The sequence below is a fragment of the Bufo gargarizans genome, chromosome 2, assembly GCF_014858855.1.
Source record: "Bufo gargarizans isolate SCDJY-AF-19 chromosome 2, ASM1485885v1, whole genome shotgun sequence".
In the NCBI taxonomy this organism is placed as follows: Eukaryota; Metazoa; Chordata; class Amphibia; order Anura; family Bufonidae; genus Bufo; species Bufo gargarizans.
In genome coordinates this window covers 613,631,597-613,650,567 of record NC_058081.1, presented here as the reverse complement: position 1 = coordinate 613,650,567, position 18,971 = coordinate 613,631,597, and the positions used below count along the sequence as shown (strand labels likewise).

General features: G+C 45.8%; 1 protein-coding gene across 1 annotated transcript; it reads right to left on the bottom strand.

Moving 5' to 3' along the window:
- Positions 1-719: 719 nt before the first annotated feature.
- On the bottom strand, positions 720-18,453 carry KIAA2013 (KIAA2013 ortholog). The gene is made up of 4 exons (XM_044282081.1): positions 18,315-18,453; positions 12,450-13,572; positions 4,265-5,118; positions 720-1,262 (listed from the first exon to the last, which is right to left on the bottom strand). The coding sequence occupies exons 2-4, from the start codon at positions 13,402-13,404 to the stop codon at positions 1,245-1,247; spliced, it is 1,827 nt and encodes a 608-aa protein (XP_044138016.1). The 5' UTR covers positions 13,405-13,572; positions 18,315-18,453; the 3' UTR covers positions 720-1,244.
- Positions 18,454-18,971: the final 518 nt, after the last annotated feature.

The window sequence follows — 18,971 nt, the reverse complement described above, 5'->3', positions numbered from 1 at the left end:
ACTTGGTCTCCAAATTCCCAAGATCTCAATTTGACTGGGCATCTGTGGGATCTGCTGGAAAAACAAATCTGATCCATGGACCTTGCAACTTACAGGTCATAAAGGATATTCTTCTGACATCTTGCTACTACAGAACACCTTCAGAGGTCTTGTGGAGTTCAAACATTGATGGGTCACAGCTGTTTTAGGTGGCATAACGGGGATTTACACAATAATAGGTTTTAATTTTATGGCGGATTAATGTAAATGCTTTAATATTGCCTTCTATGGACCAGAATTACACTATTATAATACTGTCCTTATGTAAAAGAATATAACTATTATAAATTACCTCATGTGTACAAGAACATAACTAGTAAAATACTGTCCATCGGACAAGAATATAATTACTATAATACTGCCTCATATTCTTGTACACATGACAGTATTACAGTAGCTATATTCTTGTACGAAGACCTACTATAATACTGCCCCCTATGTATAAGACTATAACACTGCGACCTATGTAAAAGAATATAACTATAATACTGTCTCCTATTTACAAGAATATAACTACTATAAAACTGCCCCTATGTACAAGAATATAACTACTATAATACTGCCTTCTGCGTACAAGATTATAGATATAATACTGCCCCCTATGTACAAGAGTATAGATATATAGACTGTATTCTTTCCCAGCACAATACAGATTTTTATGAAAATAACACTAGAAAAGATATTTTAAAACGGTGGATTTAATTAAATACAAAATTTACAAAAAACCCTCAATCCAAACAATATCACTTCAATCAACAGGATGTTTGATACCTCTTGTAGGCCTTGGCTTGTGCCAGATTGGTACAGTCTGGGCGATACTATTACAGTTATCACTGTATTCATAAAATTAAATAAGAACAGATTTCACTGTAAACTTTTCTTTAACGAGAAAACCATTTGGATCAATCATGGACATTTTATTACATATCTAATTAGCATATTGCTTTACTGGTAATTAGGAATCACGATGAGGCACTTTATGCCTTGTGCCTCATCGTGGTCCCTTGTTCCAAGTACCAACGAGGTGACATTCATATTGCGCATATACTAGGTGGTTACTAAGGATTTCCCAAGTGGCTTCAGATCTTCACACACAGCAGTTGGAAGGGTGCATTTTGGTTACACCGCGAGACGGGTTTGTTGGGGTTTTGCAGCAGAGCGGCCTCTTCTGGTTGAGCTGGGGATTTTTGCATCATTATGTGCTGTCAAACATTTTCATCTTCCTGTTTAACCAATAAAACATATGAGTATCTTAAGCTCGGCTAAAACAATTACGACTACCGGCTACACATCAATCATACATATCAGGAGGGGACATTTACCGAGGACGTCACCCTGTGGCTCTGCTGCTGCTGCAAGAATACAACCCTGACTAGTGATGGAGGTTGTACGCTGTGCCATTTAAATGTGCATTGTTCTAGCAGGAAAGGTGCAATTCTCTGCTTACGGAGAAAGGGTCTAAGCTTGAAAACATGAAGGCCCCACGTTAACTCCTTCTCTCTAGTGCAGGCCTCCTCAAACTGCGGCCCTCCAGCTGTTGTAAAACTACAACTCCCACAATGCCCTTCTGTAGGCTGATACCTGTAGGCTGTCCGGGCATGCTGGGAGTTGTAGTTTTGCAACAGCTGGAGGGCCACAGTTTGAGGATGCCTGCTCTAGTGTATCTGATGTGCAGGTAACACAACATGTGGTAACCATCAATGGTAGATCTCCAGAAGTCCTTTTGTTAAAAAATTACATTACACATCCTGTACTGATCCTGAGTTACATCTTGTATTATACTCCAGAGCTGCACTCACTATTCTGATGGAGTCACTGTGTACACACATTACATTACTTATCCTGTACTGATCCTGAGTTGCATCCTGTATATTTCAGAGCTGTACTCACTATTCTGCTGGTGCAGCCACTGTGTATATACATTACATTACTTATCCTGTACTGATCCTGAGTTACATTCTGTATATTTCAGAGCTGTACTCGCTATTCTGATGGTGAAGTCACTGTGTATATACATTACATTACTTATCCTGTACTGATCCTGAGTTACATCCTGTATATTTCAGAGCTGTACTCACTATTCTGCTGGTGCATCCACTGTGTATATACATTACATTACTTATCCTGTACTGATCCTGAGTTACATCCTGTGTATTTCAGAGCTGCACTCTAAGCTCTGCAGGATTTAGAGCTGAAATGCCCAGTATCCTCTGCCTGCTCATATGTCTGCATAGCTTGGTCTCAGAATTTAATTCTGGTAATTGTACTATTTATACTAGGAACTTTACAGTAATGTGATGGAGTGAAAACAGCCCCCATGCATTATAGGAGTTCAGCTGAGCTGTTAGGGGTGTGAGTTGATGACTGTTTCCAAAAACAACCATTTGAACTGTTAATGTGGTATATAATATATGATACAACTCAAAATTAGTACAGGATAAGTAATGTATGTACACAGTGATTCCACAAGCAGAATAGTGAGTGCAGCTCTGGAGTATAATACAGCATGAAACTCAGGATCTGTACAGGATAAGTAATGTATGTACACAGTGATTCCACCAGCAGAATAGTGAGTGCAGCTCTGGAGTATAATACTGGATGTACCTCTGGATCAGCACAGGATAAGTAATGTAATGTATGTACACAGTGACTCCACAAGCAGAATAGTGAGTGCGGCTCTGGAGTATAATACAGGATGTAACCTAGGATCAGTACAGGATAAGTAATGTATGTACACAGTGACTCCACCAGCAGAATAGTGAGTGCAGCTCTGGAGTATAATACAGGATGTAACTCAGGATCAGTCCAGGATAAGTAATGTAATGTATGGACACAGTGACTGCACCAGCAGAATAGTGAGTGCAGCTCTGGAGTATAACACAGAATGTAACTCAGGCTCAGTACAGGATAATTAATGTATGTACACAGTGACTCCACCAGCAGAATAGTGAGTGCAGCTCTGGAGTATAATACAGGATGTAACTCAGGATCAGTACAGGATAGGTAATGCCATGTATATGCACTGTTGTGGTTCTTTCGACAGGAATAATAGTTGTGCCTGCAGCTCTGTTCCTCCCTTCAAATGTGAAGAAATCTGCAACAGAGGCTTTCATTTAAATGTGAACATATGGGGGGTGGGGGGCTACTAAGGTGAGATTTTAACCACATGAAAATCATATATAAAAAAAATCGCACATGGTTTTGCCTAGGCAACGCAATAAGGTAATTAACCATGTGATACATGTAAAAGAAATGTAGTTCGCCTGCCACATTGGGGTACCACGGCTAAACTACATGCAGTTTTAACTGCACCTCAGTAGCTACATGTGACTACACCCGAAGAATTATCTGTTCCTCAGGTTCTCAAAACTGCTCTTATGAAGGGATGGAAGCTGAGAACTGAAGGAGAGGGGCATGCGTGGGATCCTAATAAGTTGTTTAGACCAAGACAATTCTTAGAAGACACATTATCTGCTACAAATTATTAATTAAGCAACCCACGCACACCAGATTTATTGGCAAAAGATGCCCATCTGCAAAAACCAGCAAAAGAAAACCAGAAAAGTTTCCATAAAAAGCAGAGACAATTTACTCCATGAATTCAACCAAAATCAACGGTTCTTCTGGATAATGAGGGATAGGAGGAGTGACTGACCCGAAACACACCTTACTTGGAATTAAACCAATAATGTTCATCTTTAATGTACAAAAAGTAAAAATAAAAAAAAAAGGTCAATGCCGGGAAGAGTAAGTAGATGGCAGGAAGGCTTGGCTCCACCTCGGTAACCCTACGCATATTCGCAATGCAGAATTAACCCGATGAGGGCTGACCCTCATGTGATCCAGTAGTTCTGGCTGGACATGCATCTCTATATTCAGAGATAACATATTGTCTCATGTACATAGAGTCTATTTTACAGCTAGCAGCGGAGGGTGATGGAAGCCAGAGTGCAGGGCAGGGCTGATCCACTGTGGCTCATGGAAGGTCCTTCTTATATCTCGGAAGCTGCATAGTCTTCAGTCTTTCGAAACATCTGTATTCCAAGTAAAAGACTAGAAAATGTTCGACATTGTCTCAGTGCTTTTTATTTTATGGAAACTGAAGAACCCACCACCACATGCACACATCACACAAGAGCCCCGATCTGCAGGCTGCATCACTGGGCAAAAGCATAGCTAACGGGAAGAAAGGCAGCGCTGATCTAAGAAGCAGCCAGTGTTATACCTTACTCCTGAAGAGCGGCTTGGCACCCGGACCACAGTACTCATTGTAAATGAGCTTAAATAGGAAGAGGTGGAAGAGGGTGATCAGAGAGGCCACACTGAACCAGAACAGGAATGGCAGGCCTGGGTACTGTTTGGCCATGTGCTCTTCATGGCCCAGGATCTCCTTCAGATGTAGAGTGTGTCTCAAGTCCTGCAAGTGGGTCAGTTCTGTTGAGATGTAAAGCAATGGGGTTAACGGCCGGGTGACCATCACAGGAAATACATGTCCTCGGAGCTCAGAGGTCAGCTCTACCGGTTCCTGTAAACACCCGGCTTCGCAAGCGTAAAGTTTCACCAGCTTGTCCTGGAATTTCACTGAAACGTGCAGAAAGGGCTTCTCTTCTTGGTCAAGAAGGACGGCCAAGTTAATAAGGTCCTTGTTATAATGTATGCCTCGTAGGGAGTAGCTGTTGTGAAGAACGTGAGGGTCAGATTGGAACTGCAGGTGGTTTTCGGTGAACTGCAGACCACCAAAGCTGAGAAGCATTCCCTGCATAAGCCCGTGGGCACCTGCCGATACCAGGCTTTTGCAGCCTCTTTTCTGTAACGTTAGTTTCCACAGCTCCCAGAGTTGTACAAGCTGCGTAATCCCGCTCAGCTTGCTAGGCCACAGATTCTCTGCATGCATAGTAGCATGGCCACTAAAGCAATGGTCGGCATAATTCAGAGACAGCTCCATCTTATCTCTTTCTTCGTTGCTTATGAGGGGGTCTACCAGAGGAGCTGGGGAGCAGGAGAGAATGTAGTAAAGTGTGATGTTGATGGTATCGCTGGAGGGAGTATGTGCATCCTTGATCTTTCTCATTTCAATGCCTGAAAAACAGAAAACCACAAGATTTTATAGGTATAGGTGGTGACTGCTTGTACGTACATGCCTGTGAGGGGTCAGGGAAACTCATTCGCTGCAATTCTGGGTTGCTTTGGAGCAAACTGTGGGGAAAAAAGGGAGGTCCGCTTAAGAAACCCATTTTCAATTACCCTTTTATGGAAAACTCTGGTTATAGGGAGGAGTTTCCTATTCAAGATATTCATGTATGAACCAAACAAGAGAGCAGCTACAAAGACAGTCTCTTGATATGGAAGACCCTGCGTAATATTTTACTTCCATAGTCATATAGGCTGGGCACCGTCTCCTGTATTCGTTAATCATCATTGGTGGCGCAGTGCGCCCGCCCCTCCTCATTGGCAGCGGCAGCAACATGAGTGCACTGACAGCATCGCGCTCATGTTCTGTGATAGCGCACTGGACGCATTATCGGCAAGGTTAGATGCCGATACTGATAACTGAAAATCATGATTATCGGCCGATAATATCAGTAACTTTAATAATCGGTCGATCCCTAATTGCTATGGCAGCCTGGGGCCTTGTGAAGGGTTACCTGCAGCAGGGCTTAAAGGGGTTTTCTTAAAGGGTTTATTCACTGGAAAGGTCATCAGTATCTGATCAGTGGGGGTCCAACATCCAACACCCGGGACCCCCGCCAATCACCTGTTTGAGAAGGCACCAGGCTCCTGTGAGCACCGCGGCCGGCTTTGTGCTTTTCCTATGCCAGTGACGACGCATTCATCGGTCACGTGGCCTAGAGCTGCAATACCAAGCACAGCCACTATACAATGTACGGTGCTGTGCTTGGTAAGTGGCGTTCACCGGAGCCTTCTCAAAACAGCTGATTGGTGGGGGTCCCGCATGTTGGTCTTCCACTGATCAGATACTGATGACTTATCCAAAGGATAGGACATCAGTAAAAAAAAAAAAAAAAATTTTAAAAGGCTATGTACACCATTGGGGGCATTATTTAAAATATTGCATTGTTACTCATTTTGAGCTAAAAATCTTTTTTTTAATTGGTCTTTATTAAAAATATGGAGCCCATTTTCTTGTAGAGCTTTGAGTTTCTCTAGTAGCAGGATCTGAATTTTCTCCCTGCTCCATCAGGCAGCTCAGCTGACGGCTCCTTATCTCTGCTCTCTTACCTTATAAACATTATAGCTCATTATAGTTTCATTTGTCTTACTGATAAGACTGTGGCTTAAATAAGTGTTCATGACCTCTTAGTAAATTAGAGATAAGGGGGTCATTTATTATACTGAAAGACACCTAAATTAGGCGTATTTCAGGTGCAGATCTGTGACTTCGCCCCGCTCACGCTAGATCTAAAATTGTGGGCGCGGAATGGTCGGAGAAGAGCCGGTATACCCGTCTCATTCACTATTTTCTACACATGTTTTAGGCGTAGAAAATGATCTAAATGTAAGACAGCTCGGAAGTTGTCTTACATTTAGAACTGGCGCTGGATTCTCGAAGTTATGGAGAGGCTGGCGCCTCTTCATAACTTCAGCGGATCCACAGCCAGCTATGAGCCTAATCAATGTGCCCCAAGGTTATTGGATCACCGCTGAGCCCGCACAGGTGCACTGCTCTGCCCACTGTGGGCAGAAGCACTGATCTTAACAGTGCGCAGGTGTGGGCACGGCGCTCGCAGGAGATCCAAGCCTGAGGAGGAGGATGAATTAGGAGAGGAGGGCAGGCCAGAGGACTCCAAGGGGAGCAGTTATGCCGCCACATCAGAGAGGGGCCTGCGCCCTTGCAGGACCTACAGTAATCTGCATATCTTTATAAAGTGTTTTTTTTTAGCTTGTGGACGTGGGAAGGACACAATAAAAGTACTATTTCTATGTTGGGCAACTGTGCTATAACGTGACATGAGTGGTCTAAAAGGCTCAAAGTAGGTGACAGACTCCCTTTAAGTAAAGCTGGCCATCCAGTAGCTGCCGGCTGGACCATTGGTCTACTGACAGCTATTTATCCCGGCTGACCCTATACACATACAGGTTCAGTGAAGCCTCCTTAGACCCGGAAAACAAAAGGATTTGCCCACTCCTTCTGTCCCCAACATCATCTGTCAGGGGAGAGTCCGGAGCTCCCCACACACATTAGAGTGTATGCCGAACCAGCTGCTCAGGCAGCAGTACACTAATGTCTATGGGGTCTAAAGACAGAGAGACCACCAGAAGTTGCAAATAAATGTTCCTTGTTTTAATGAGCATAGCCTTCTTTACTGGTGTTATGTTTCCACTCCGCTGATTGTGAGCTTCAGTCAACGTGTCAATTACTGATATACGCCGGCCTTTTAATGGGTCACTGCTCACGTCCATTATACCACGCCCAGTCAGATCACTCCGTACGTCTTGCTGTTTGTTCTGTACACATAGAAACCAGTTACCAGGCAAGAACTGGGCACTAACGTCCCAGGTCACCTCGCCACCTCTTAAAACTGGATTAACCCAGTGGATGTGACCTTCCTTCCACCAGACATTTACATTAACTTAAAGCGAACGTCTCACCGTGAAAATGCAGCATGATCTGTTAATGAGCAGATTGCTATACAGGGAAAAGATTCTGTATAACTTCTATTTTATTCACTTCCCTCTTAATTCTGGGCTTAGGAGTCCAGCGGGCGGTCCTAACAGTGACTGGCAGCGTTCCCTACAGTGTTAGCTGTCAATCACAGAGCAGGACCGCCCACTGGACTCCTAAGCCCAGATCAAAAAAGGGATTTCAATCAATGAAATACACGTTCAGATCTCACCATAATGTTTCATCAGTAGAATAGTTCCCATAGTATGGCCTCTGAAACGCTTTCTTCTCTGGCCTCACCAGCAAACAAATACACGCATATTACCCCAGCAGCACCAACCACAAGGCACTGCACAAACTACCCCCTAGTAACACCAAACACCTCCCCAGCAGCACCAACCACAAGGCACTGCACAAACTACCCCCTAGTACCACAAAACACCTCCCCAGCAGCACCAACCACAAGGCACTGCACAAACTATCCCCTAGTACCACAAAACACCTCCCCAGCAGCACCAACCACAAGGCACTGCACAAACTATCCCCTAGTACCACCAAACACCTCTCCAGCAGCACCAACCACAAGGCACTGCACAAACTACCCCCTAGTAACACCAAACACCTCCCCAGCAGCACCAACCACAAGGCACTGCACAAACTATCCCCTAGTACCACCAAACACCTCCCCAGCAGCACCAACCACAAGGCACTGCACAAACTACCCCCTAGTAACACCAAACACCTCCCCAGCAGCACCAACCACAAGGCACTGCACAAACTATCCCCTAGTACCACAAAACACCTCCCCAGCAGCACCAACCACAAGGCACTGCACAAACTATCCCCTAGTACCACAAAACACCTCCCCAGCAGCACCAACCACAAGGCACTGCACAAACTATCCCCTAGTACCACCAAACACCTCCCCAGCAGCACCAACCACAAGGCACTGCACAAACTACCCCCTAGTAACACCAAACACCTCCCCAGCAGCACCAACCACAAGGCACTGCACAAACTATCCCCTAGTACCACCAAACACCTCACCAGCAGCACCAACCACAAGGCACTGCACAAACTATCCCCTAGTACCACCAAATATCTCCCCAGCAGCACCAACCACAAGGCACTACATAAACTACCCCCTACTACCACCAAACACCTCCCCAGCAGCACCAACCACAAGGCACTGCACAAACTATCCCCTAGTACCACCAAACACCTCACCAGCAGCACCAACCACAAGGCACTGCACAAACTATCCCCTAGTACCACCAAATATCTCCCCAGCAGCACCAACCACAAGGCACTACATAAACTACCCCCTACTACCACCAAACACCTCCCCAGCAGCACCAGTCATTTATTAAACAGAAAAGTTCTTTTGTGCCACAATGTGCAACTTTTTCTCGCTCATGCCAGGTCTAAAAAAAGTGGGAATGGTGTGGGTGGAAAATAGCAGGCAGGGTCTCATTTACCATTTTCTACGCCCATTTTAGGCGTAGAAAATAGTCCAAATGTAAGATAGCTAGAAAACTGCCTTACATTTAGAAGCGGTGGTAGAGCCGCTGAAGTTATGTAGAGGCCGGCGCATCAACATAACTGTGGCGGATTCACCGCCAGTGCAGGCCCAAAGTTTTTTTTCGTTAATTTTGAATATATATATTTTTTTTTATACTAAAATATTGCAACTAATCCTCTCCCTCCCCACAGAATGACCTTTGCACACACCAGAGCAGGTGTAAAATAAAACAGACGTCAATGAGTCAGCTCCAGTCTACTGTGTCTATGGCCGACGTGGCAGCTGTAAAGCATCTTTCTAAACGCTCTTAAATGGGCCACCTATCTGGATGTTTATAGCATATTAAAAGGATATAACATAAACCTCTGGGACCTGCTGCGGGCCGACATGGGCGGAGAAGAGGCCATGAATGTTCAGTGCTCTCCATCCCCTGCTATGGAAATATCTAACGCTGGGTTCAGACCTGAGCGTACCCTCTGTATGCGCGATTGTACGGGCGTTTGCAATCGCGCATACAGAGACAAGCGAACGCCCATTGTCGAGCGTTCCCGCTGAAGTCTATGTATGGGAACGCGCGACAAGACGCCCCAAAGAAGCTCCTGTACTTCTTGGGGTGTTGGGCGTTTTACAGCGCGATCGTACGCGCTGTAAAACGCTCAGGTGAGAACCATTCCCATAGGGAATCATTGGTTCTTGCCTGTTGAGCTTTTACAGCGCGTAGGAACGCTCAGGTCTGAACCCAGCCTAAGTGAGCGCCCTCCGCTATAGCCTCAGGATGTGTCATAAATGCCCAGATGGGACAATCCCATTAATAAAAGCTTAGGCAAGATGACTGCCCCCAAAATCATGTCCAGCTAATCAAAGAAAAAGAATCTGTAACCAGAAAATAAAAACAGATTAGAAAACAAAAAAGTGTCACTATTTGGTATTAACGTGTGACATGTTCCTTTAATTACATTAGGAAGGATTTTTAGTCTTTTTACGCAGGCTTTGGAGTTTATAAAAAAAAAAATAAGTCGCCTCCCCCTGTTGCATGCTTTTTACAGCATTGCTTCAACTTGTATAGTAAAATGTACATGACACTGAGGCCTCATGCACATGACCGTATGCGTTTTCCAGTCCGCAAATCACGTATGCGTCCTATATTTTCCTGTTCTGCATGTCCCACCCTATATTAAAAATGACTATTCTTGTCAGCAAAACGGACAGGTAAAGGACATGTTCAATTTTTTTTCTGGGGGACAGTGGAATGGACCTACAAATGAAATCAATGGGTCTGCATTCCATCCACAAAGAAATGCAGATTGGAAGCGGACCAAAAATACGGTCGTGAGCATGGGACCTGACTGAGGACAAAACCTATTCCTATATTCAGATATGGGCTTGTTCCAGTCTCTATGCAGGGAGGGCAGCTGAGAATACAGGCAGGGACAGCCCTAAGTGTAGCTATTACCACATATCTGCACATAGTGGCACTCAGGCACCTCCGCACTCCCAGGGGGTCATATCTGTGGTCAAAATGGGTGAAGCATCTGCAAGCACTGCCATCTGCACTACTTACCGACAGCTCACATCGGCACGTACCTTGTCACTCGGCTTCATGACTGGTCAACAGCAGCTGTGTGCCACTGTGCCCGTTTTCTCTCTTCCGTGGCTTTGCCCAGACCGACCAACTGGCTGCTTGTCACTAATCTGTTTCTGCTTACACCCAACATAGAAGGGCATGGTGTGAAATGGCATTCTGCCAATCTGTATACCCACATATCAAATTAGAATACCCTGGTCTAGATGTGGGTGTTCTGTTAGGTAACATGGTGGATATTCATGTGGAACTCTGCAGCATAATAATACTAAGTACCCTATTTATTGCCTAAAGGGGTTCTGCAGTTTGTTTAAACTGATGATCTATCCACTGGATAGATTATCAGCATCTTATCGGCGGGGGTCACCGATCAGCTGTTTGAGAAGGCAGAGGCGCTCCAGCAGCGCCGCGGCCTTCTCGCTGTTTACCGCTGGGCCCAGTGACGTCACGACTTGTATCAACTGGCCTGGGCGCGGCTAAGCTCTGTTCACTTGAATGGAGCTTAGCCGCGCCCAGGCCAGTTAATGCTAGTCGTGACGTCACTGGGCCTGCAGTAAACAGCGAGAATGCTCCTGGAGCTCTGCGGCCTTCTGAAACAGCTGATCGGCGGGGATAAGATGCTGATGATCTATCCAGAGGATAGATCATCAGTTTAAACAAACTGCAGAACCCCTTTAATAAAGATGCACTTTTTCCCCCCAAAAGTGTGTGGGAAATGTCAGGAGTCGGATGTAGTGCATGCACCATGACATGACACTGCACGCAGTCAGGTGACAGTGCAGTGCGGGCCTGGAGAAGAAAGGGGAGCACGACTGCTGCAGAAGAGGTAAGTGAAGTTTTTTTATTTTATCTCTGATGGGGCTCCGACGTGGAGGTCCTGATATGGGGGTCCGACGTGGAGGTCCTGATATGGGGGTCCGATGTGAGGATCTGACATGGGGGTCCGATGTGAGGATCTGACATGGGGGTCCGATGTGAGGATCTGACATGGGGGTCCGATGTGAGGATCTGACATGGGGGTCCGATGTGAGGATCTGACATGGGGGTCCGATGTGAGGATCTGACATGGGGGTCCGATCTGAGGATCTGACATGGGGGTCCGATCTGAGGATCTGACATGGGGGTCCGATCTGAGGATCTGACATGGGGGTCCGATCTGAGGATCTGACATGGGGGTCCGATCTGAGGATCTGACATGGGGGTCCGATCTGAGGATCTGACATGGGGGTCCGATCTGAGGATCTGACATGGGGGTCCGATCTGAGGATCTGACATGGGGGTCCGATCTGAGGATCTGACATGGGGGTCCGATCTGAGGATCTGACATGGGGGTCCGATCTGAGGATCTGACATGGGGGTCTGATCTGAGATGGGGGTGTAATGGAATATATTTTTCTTATTTTCCTCCTCTAAAACCTGGGATGTGTCTTATCACAAGATGCATCTTATAAAGCGATAAATATGGTAGATGAGATTTTGAAAATCTCATCTACCCAGTGCAGAAACTGACCTGAGGTGTGGATAAAAAAAAATGGAACATGTCAACTCTTTGTGAGGATTCGCAGTGCAGATTTCACCCTTTGCCGTGCAAAATGTGAGATCTGAGGCAAAACGAGAACAAGATCCACAAGTTATACATGCGCAGAAAACCAGCGTAAACTTCCCTGCTGTGGGCATCTTACCTGAAACAAATAAATCTGACCAGATCTGTTGATGCTCATTGTAGAGGTCGTCAGCCCTCATGTGCATCACCTCCAGCATCTCTTTCTTTGCAGACTCTCGTAGTTTACTAAAGCTCTCCTCCAACTTTCCTGAGTCTATGGGTTCAGAGGTATAGATGACGGAGAGAACGGTTTCATCAAATTCGGACCTGGGGCTGACCTGCACTCGGTTCACCAACTTTTTAGTTGCAATCACGACCAGGATACTTTTCCCATCTTCTAACGACACCCGTCCAGAGGAGAGAAGGAACTGTCTGTCCTGCATCTTCTCTATGCTAGTGGAAAACTTGGCTCCAGCAGGTGGCTTCTGGGAAGAAATATCAAAAGCCACCACCCTGTCGCTGGGGTTGGAAACGTGGATCCTCTGAATGTATAGGTGTGGTCGGTTCCTGTGTGCAAAGTAGTCTTCACGGACGGAGACACAGTCACGGTGGGAGTCCGTCAACTCCATTTGCATACAGCGAACAGTCCTTATCAAACCTTCTCTATAGAAGACAGCAGTGGCCTGAACTTCTGCCGCTACCCCTGAGCTCTTCACAGAGGTCACCAGGGAATAGTCCGTCATACGAAACGGTACAGTCACAGAAGATACCCATAAAGTATTCTTGCGGACATCAACCAGCATAAATCCATTTCCAACAATGGCCGGCCCCTGCAAGTTAGATTCCTCTCCTGGGAAGGAGACTATCATTAAGTCCCCCTTGTCCAACAAGGTCTTCCACTGCTTAGTCTGTGTCTGTAGACAAGCCCCAGGGCCACTTCGCGGCTGACCTGAATACCACAAGGATCTGAACAAGGATCCAGTAGACATATACCAGTAGATTATCAGAAGAAAACCCAGGGCAGCAAGGATGCGGCGTGCCCAGCTGCTGGACAGCAGTCCTGGGAAACCTTTGAGCCTCTGATGTAACCACATCTGGAATTCAGTCTGGAGATGACTTCTTAAGAAATGAAGGTTTGAAAGAAGAAAGGAGGAAGAGAAGTTAAATCACCAAGTCATGTGTCAAAGTGTTGGGTCATTGTGGGAAAGGTCTCCAAAATGGTCATCCTTCCAGCATCACTGCAGTACATGCAAGTCCAGATCCTGGAAAATATGACATAGACTAATGAGATTAGATGTACTGCTCCGGGAAGTCAGAAAACACAGATATCCCCTAACAGCACCATGTGACCACCGACCTCTAGAGTAACACCTTATATTGACCTCTAGAGTAACACTTTAGGCTACTTTCACACTCGCATTTTGTGCGGATCCGTTATGGACAGATCTGTTCAGATAATACATCCGTCTGCATCCGTTCAGAACGGATCCGTTTGTATTATCTTTAACATAGCCAAGACGGATCCGTTCAGATAATACAACTGTCTGCATCCGTTCAGAACGGGGCTGGTTGTATTATCTTTAACATTGCTAAGACGGATCCGTCATGAACACCATTGAAAGTCAATAGGAGACGGATCCGTTTTCTATTGTGTCAGAGAAAACGGATCCGTCCCCATTGACTTACATTGTGCGCCAGGACGCATTTGGCTCAGTTTCACCAGACGGACACCACAACGCTGCAAGCAGCGTTTTGGTGTCCGTCTCCAAAGAAGAACGGAGGCAAACTGATCCTTATCCATTCAGAATGCATTAGGGCAAAACTGATCCGTTTTAGACCGCTTGTGAGAGCCCTGAACGGATCTCGCAAACGGAAAGCCAAAACGCCAAAAGTATACTAAACCCTGACATATAGCGCAACACTTTACACTAACCCCTGACCTCTAGCGTAACGCCTTATGATGAATCCCAACCTCTACAGTGATAACTTATACTGACCCCTGACCTCTAAAGCAACAATGTATACTGACCTCCGACCTGTACGGCAATACCTTATACTCTCCCCAACCTCTACAGTAACACTTTGTATTGACCCCCGACCTCTACAGCAATACAATATATACAATATGTCTACAGCAATAACATACACTGCCCAAGACCTCTACAGCACCCCTTATACTGACCTCTAACCTATATAACACCCCCTATACTGACCTCTAGACAATCGTTAATACTGACCTGTATAGCACCCCGATAGCAATACAATATATAGAATATGTCAACAGCAATTAGATACACTGACCTCTAACCTCTATAACACCCCCTATACTGACCTCTAACCTCTATAACACCCCCTATACTGACCTCTAACCTCTATAACACCCCCTATACTGACCTCTAACCTCTATAACACCCCCTATACTGACCTCTAACCTCTATAACACCCCCTATACTGACCTCTAACCTCTATAACACCCCCTATACTGACCTCTAACCTCTATAACACCCCCTATACTGACCTCTAACCTCTATAACACCCCCTATACTGACCTCTAACCTCTATAACACCCCCTATACTGACCTCTAACCTCTATAACACCCCCTATACTGACCTCTAACCTATATAACACCCCCTATACTGACCTCTAACCTCTATAACACCCCCTATACTGACCTCTAACCTCTATAACACCCCCTATACTGACCTCTAACCTCTATAACACCTCCTATACTGACCTCTAACCTCTATAACACCCCCTATACTGACCTCTAACCTCTCTAACACCCCCTATACTGACCTCTAACCTATATAACACCCCCTATACTGACCTCTAACCTCTACAGCACCCCTTATACTGACCTCTAACCTATATAACACCCCCTATACTGACCTCTAACCTATATAACACCCCCTATACTGACCTCTACAGCACCCCCTATACTGACCTCTAACCTCTATAACACCCCCTATACTGACCTCTAACCTCTCTAACACCCCCTATACTGACCTCTAACCTATATAACACCCCCTATACTGACCTCTAACCTCTACAGCACCCCTTATACTGACCTCTAACCTATATAACACCCCCTATACTGACCTCTAACCTATATACACCCCCTATACTGACCTCTAACCTATAGAACACCCCCTATACTGACCTCTAACTCTATAACACCCCCTATACTGACCTCTAACCTCTATAACACCCCCTATACTGACCTCTAACCTCTCTAACCCCCGTATACTGACCTCTAACCTCTCTAACACACCCCTATACTGACCTCTAACCTATATAACACCCCCTATACTACTGACCTCTAACCTCTACAGCACCCTTATACTGACCTCTAACCTATATAACACCCCCTATACTGACCTCTAACCTATATAACACCCCCTATACTGACCTCTAACCTCTACAGCACCCCCTATACTGACCTCTAACCTCTATAACACCCCCTATACTGACCTCTAACCTCTATAACACCCCCTATACTGACCTCTAACCTCTATAACACCCCCTATACTGACCTCTAACCTATATAACACCCCCTATACTGACCTCTAACCTCTACAGCACCCCTTATACTGACCTCTAACCTATATAACACCCCCTATACTGACCTCTAACCTCTACAGCACCCCTTATACTGACCTCTAACCTATATAACACCCCCTATACTGACCTCTAACCTATATAACACCCCCTATACTGACCTCTAACCTCTACAGCACCCCTTATACTGACCTCTAACCTATATAACACCCCCTATACTGACCTCTAACCTCTATAACCACCCCCTATACTGACCTCTAACCTATATAACACCCCCTATACTGACCTCTAACCTCTATAACACCCCCTATACTGACCTCTAACCTATATAACACCCCCTATACTGACCTCTAACCTATATAACACCCCCTATACTGACCTCTAACCTCTATAACACCCCCCTATACTGACCTCTAACCTCTATAACACCCCCTATACTGACCTCTAACCTCTATAACACCCCCTATACTGACCTCTAACCTATATAACACCCCCTATACTGACCTCTAACCTATATAACACCCCCTATACTGACCTCTAACCTCTATAACACCCCCTATACTGACCTCTAACCTCTATAACACCTCCTATACTGACCTCTAACCTCTATAACACCCCCTATACTGACCTCTAACCTCTCTAACACCCCCTATACTGACCTCTAACCTATATAACACCCCCTATACTGACCTCTAACCTCTACAGCACCCCTTATACTGACCTCTAACCTATATAACACCCCCTATACTGACCTCTAACCTATATAACACCCCCTATACTGACCTCTACAGCACCCCCTATACTGACCTCTAACCTCTATAACACCCCCTATACTGACCTCTAACCTCTCTAACACCCCCTATACTGACCTCTAACCTATATAACACCCCCTATACTGACCTCTAACCTCTACAGCACCCCTTATACTGACCTCTAACCTATATAACACCCCCTATACTGACCTCTAACCTATATAACACCCCCTATACTGACCTCTAACCTATATAACACCCCCTATACTGACCTCTAACCTCTATAACACCCCCTATACTGACCTCTAACCTCTATAACACCCCCTATACTGACCTCTAACCTCTCTAACACCCCCTATACTGACCTCTAACCTCTCTAACACCCCCTATACTGACCTCTAACCTATATAACACCCCCTATACTGACCTCTAACCTCTACAGCACCCCTTATACTGACCTCTAACCTATATAACACCCCCTATACTGACCTCTAACCTATATAACACCCCCTATACTGACCTCTAACCTCTACAGCACCCCCTATACTGACCTCTAACCTCTATAACACCCCCTATACTGACCTCTAACCTCTATAACACCCCCTATACTGACCTCTAACCTCTCTAACACCCCCTATACTGACCTCTAACCTATATAACACCCCCTATACTGACCTCTAACCTCTACAGCACCCCTTATACTGACCTCTAACCTATATAACACCCCCTATACTGACCTCTAACCTATATAACACCCCCTATACTGACCTCTAACCTCTACAGCACCCCTTATACTGACCTCTAACCTATATAACACCCCCTATACTGACCTCTAACCTCTATAACACCCCCTATACTGACCTCTAACCTATATAACACCCCCTATACTGACCTCTAACCTCTCTAACACCCCCTATACTGACCTCTAACCTCTACAGCACCCCTTATACTGACCTCTAACCTATATAACACCCCCTATACTGACCTCTAACCTATATAACACCCCCTATACTGACCTCTAACCTATATAACACCCCCTATACTGACCTCTAACCTCTACAGCACCCCCTATACTGACCTCTAACCTCTATAACACCCCCTATACTGACCTCTAACCTCTCTAACACCCCCTATACTGACCTCTAACCTATATAACACCCCCTATACTGACCTCTAACCTCTACAGCACCCCTTATACTGACCTCTAACCTATATAACACCCCCTATACTGACCTCTAACCTATATAACACCCCCTATACTGACCTCTAACCTATATAACACCCCCTATACTGACCTCTAACCTCTACAGCACCCCTTATACTGACCTCTAACCTATATAACACCCCCTATACTGACCTCTAACCTATATAACACCCCCTATACTGACCTCTAACCTCTATAACACCCCCTATACTGACCTCTAACCTATATAACACCCCCTATACTGACCTCTAACCTCTATAACACCCCCTATACTGACCTCTATAACACCCCCTATACTGACCTCTAACCTCTATAACACCCCCTATACTGACCTCTAACCTCTATAACACCCCCTATACTGACCTCTAACCCCTATTACACCCCTTTCCCTGGCCATTAGGTGCCTTAGTGATGGAATCCCGCTCAGACAACAGCCACAACCCGAATGTCATTGCCTCCTATAGTGAAGTCGCACGCAGCCCCCTTTACCTCCAGGGCCCACTCCCCCGCATGAAGCCCGGTGACCTCTTCCTCCTTTCTTACTCGCAGCTGTCACCACAACAACACGGAAGTGTCACCGGTCACCACCAGCAATCGCGATAACTAGGACGCTCCCAGCATCCTCCGCTGTCAACAGTGGATCACATGACAGTCACGTGTGTCTCGTCATGGAGGGGCGGTGCTTGTCATGTGACAGCGTCTGGCAATGTCGCAAGAGCAGTGTGACACACAGCGCCCCTAGTGGTCACACAGGAGCATGACGCGTCTGCTGAGTATGTGGCGCAGCCTGGCCATAGCCCCGGAGACAGGGATCTATAGGCTGGAAGGCGCTGGACTGAATGGGACCACTGCTCCTAAGGCAATATGCTGTATTTATTGAAATAAAGCTTAGTTCTTGCAGAATGCATCACAATTTTCAAGACCTCTGCTTGCTGAATGTGGTCTTTATTGTTTAGATCCAGTGGCTGAAAATATGGGCATTCCATTCTGTCATTCCTTTTAGTATGTGATCTGTGGGGGTTCCACATCCGGGACCTCCGCCAATCAGCTGTTTGAGGAGGCACGGGCCCTTCAGCAAGCAGTGCGCTCTCTTCCTAGGTCAGTGATGTCATGTTCATAGGAAGCTCAGTCCCAGTCAAGTGAATG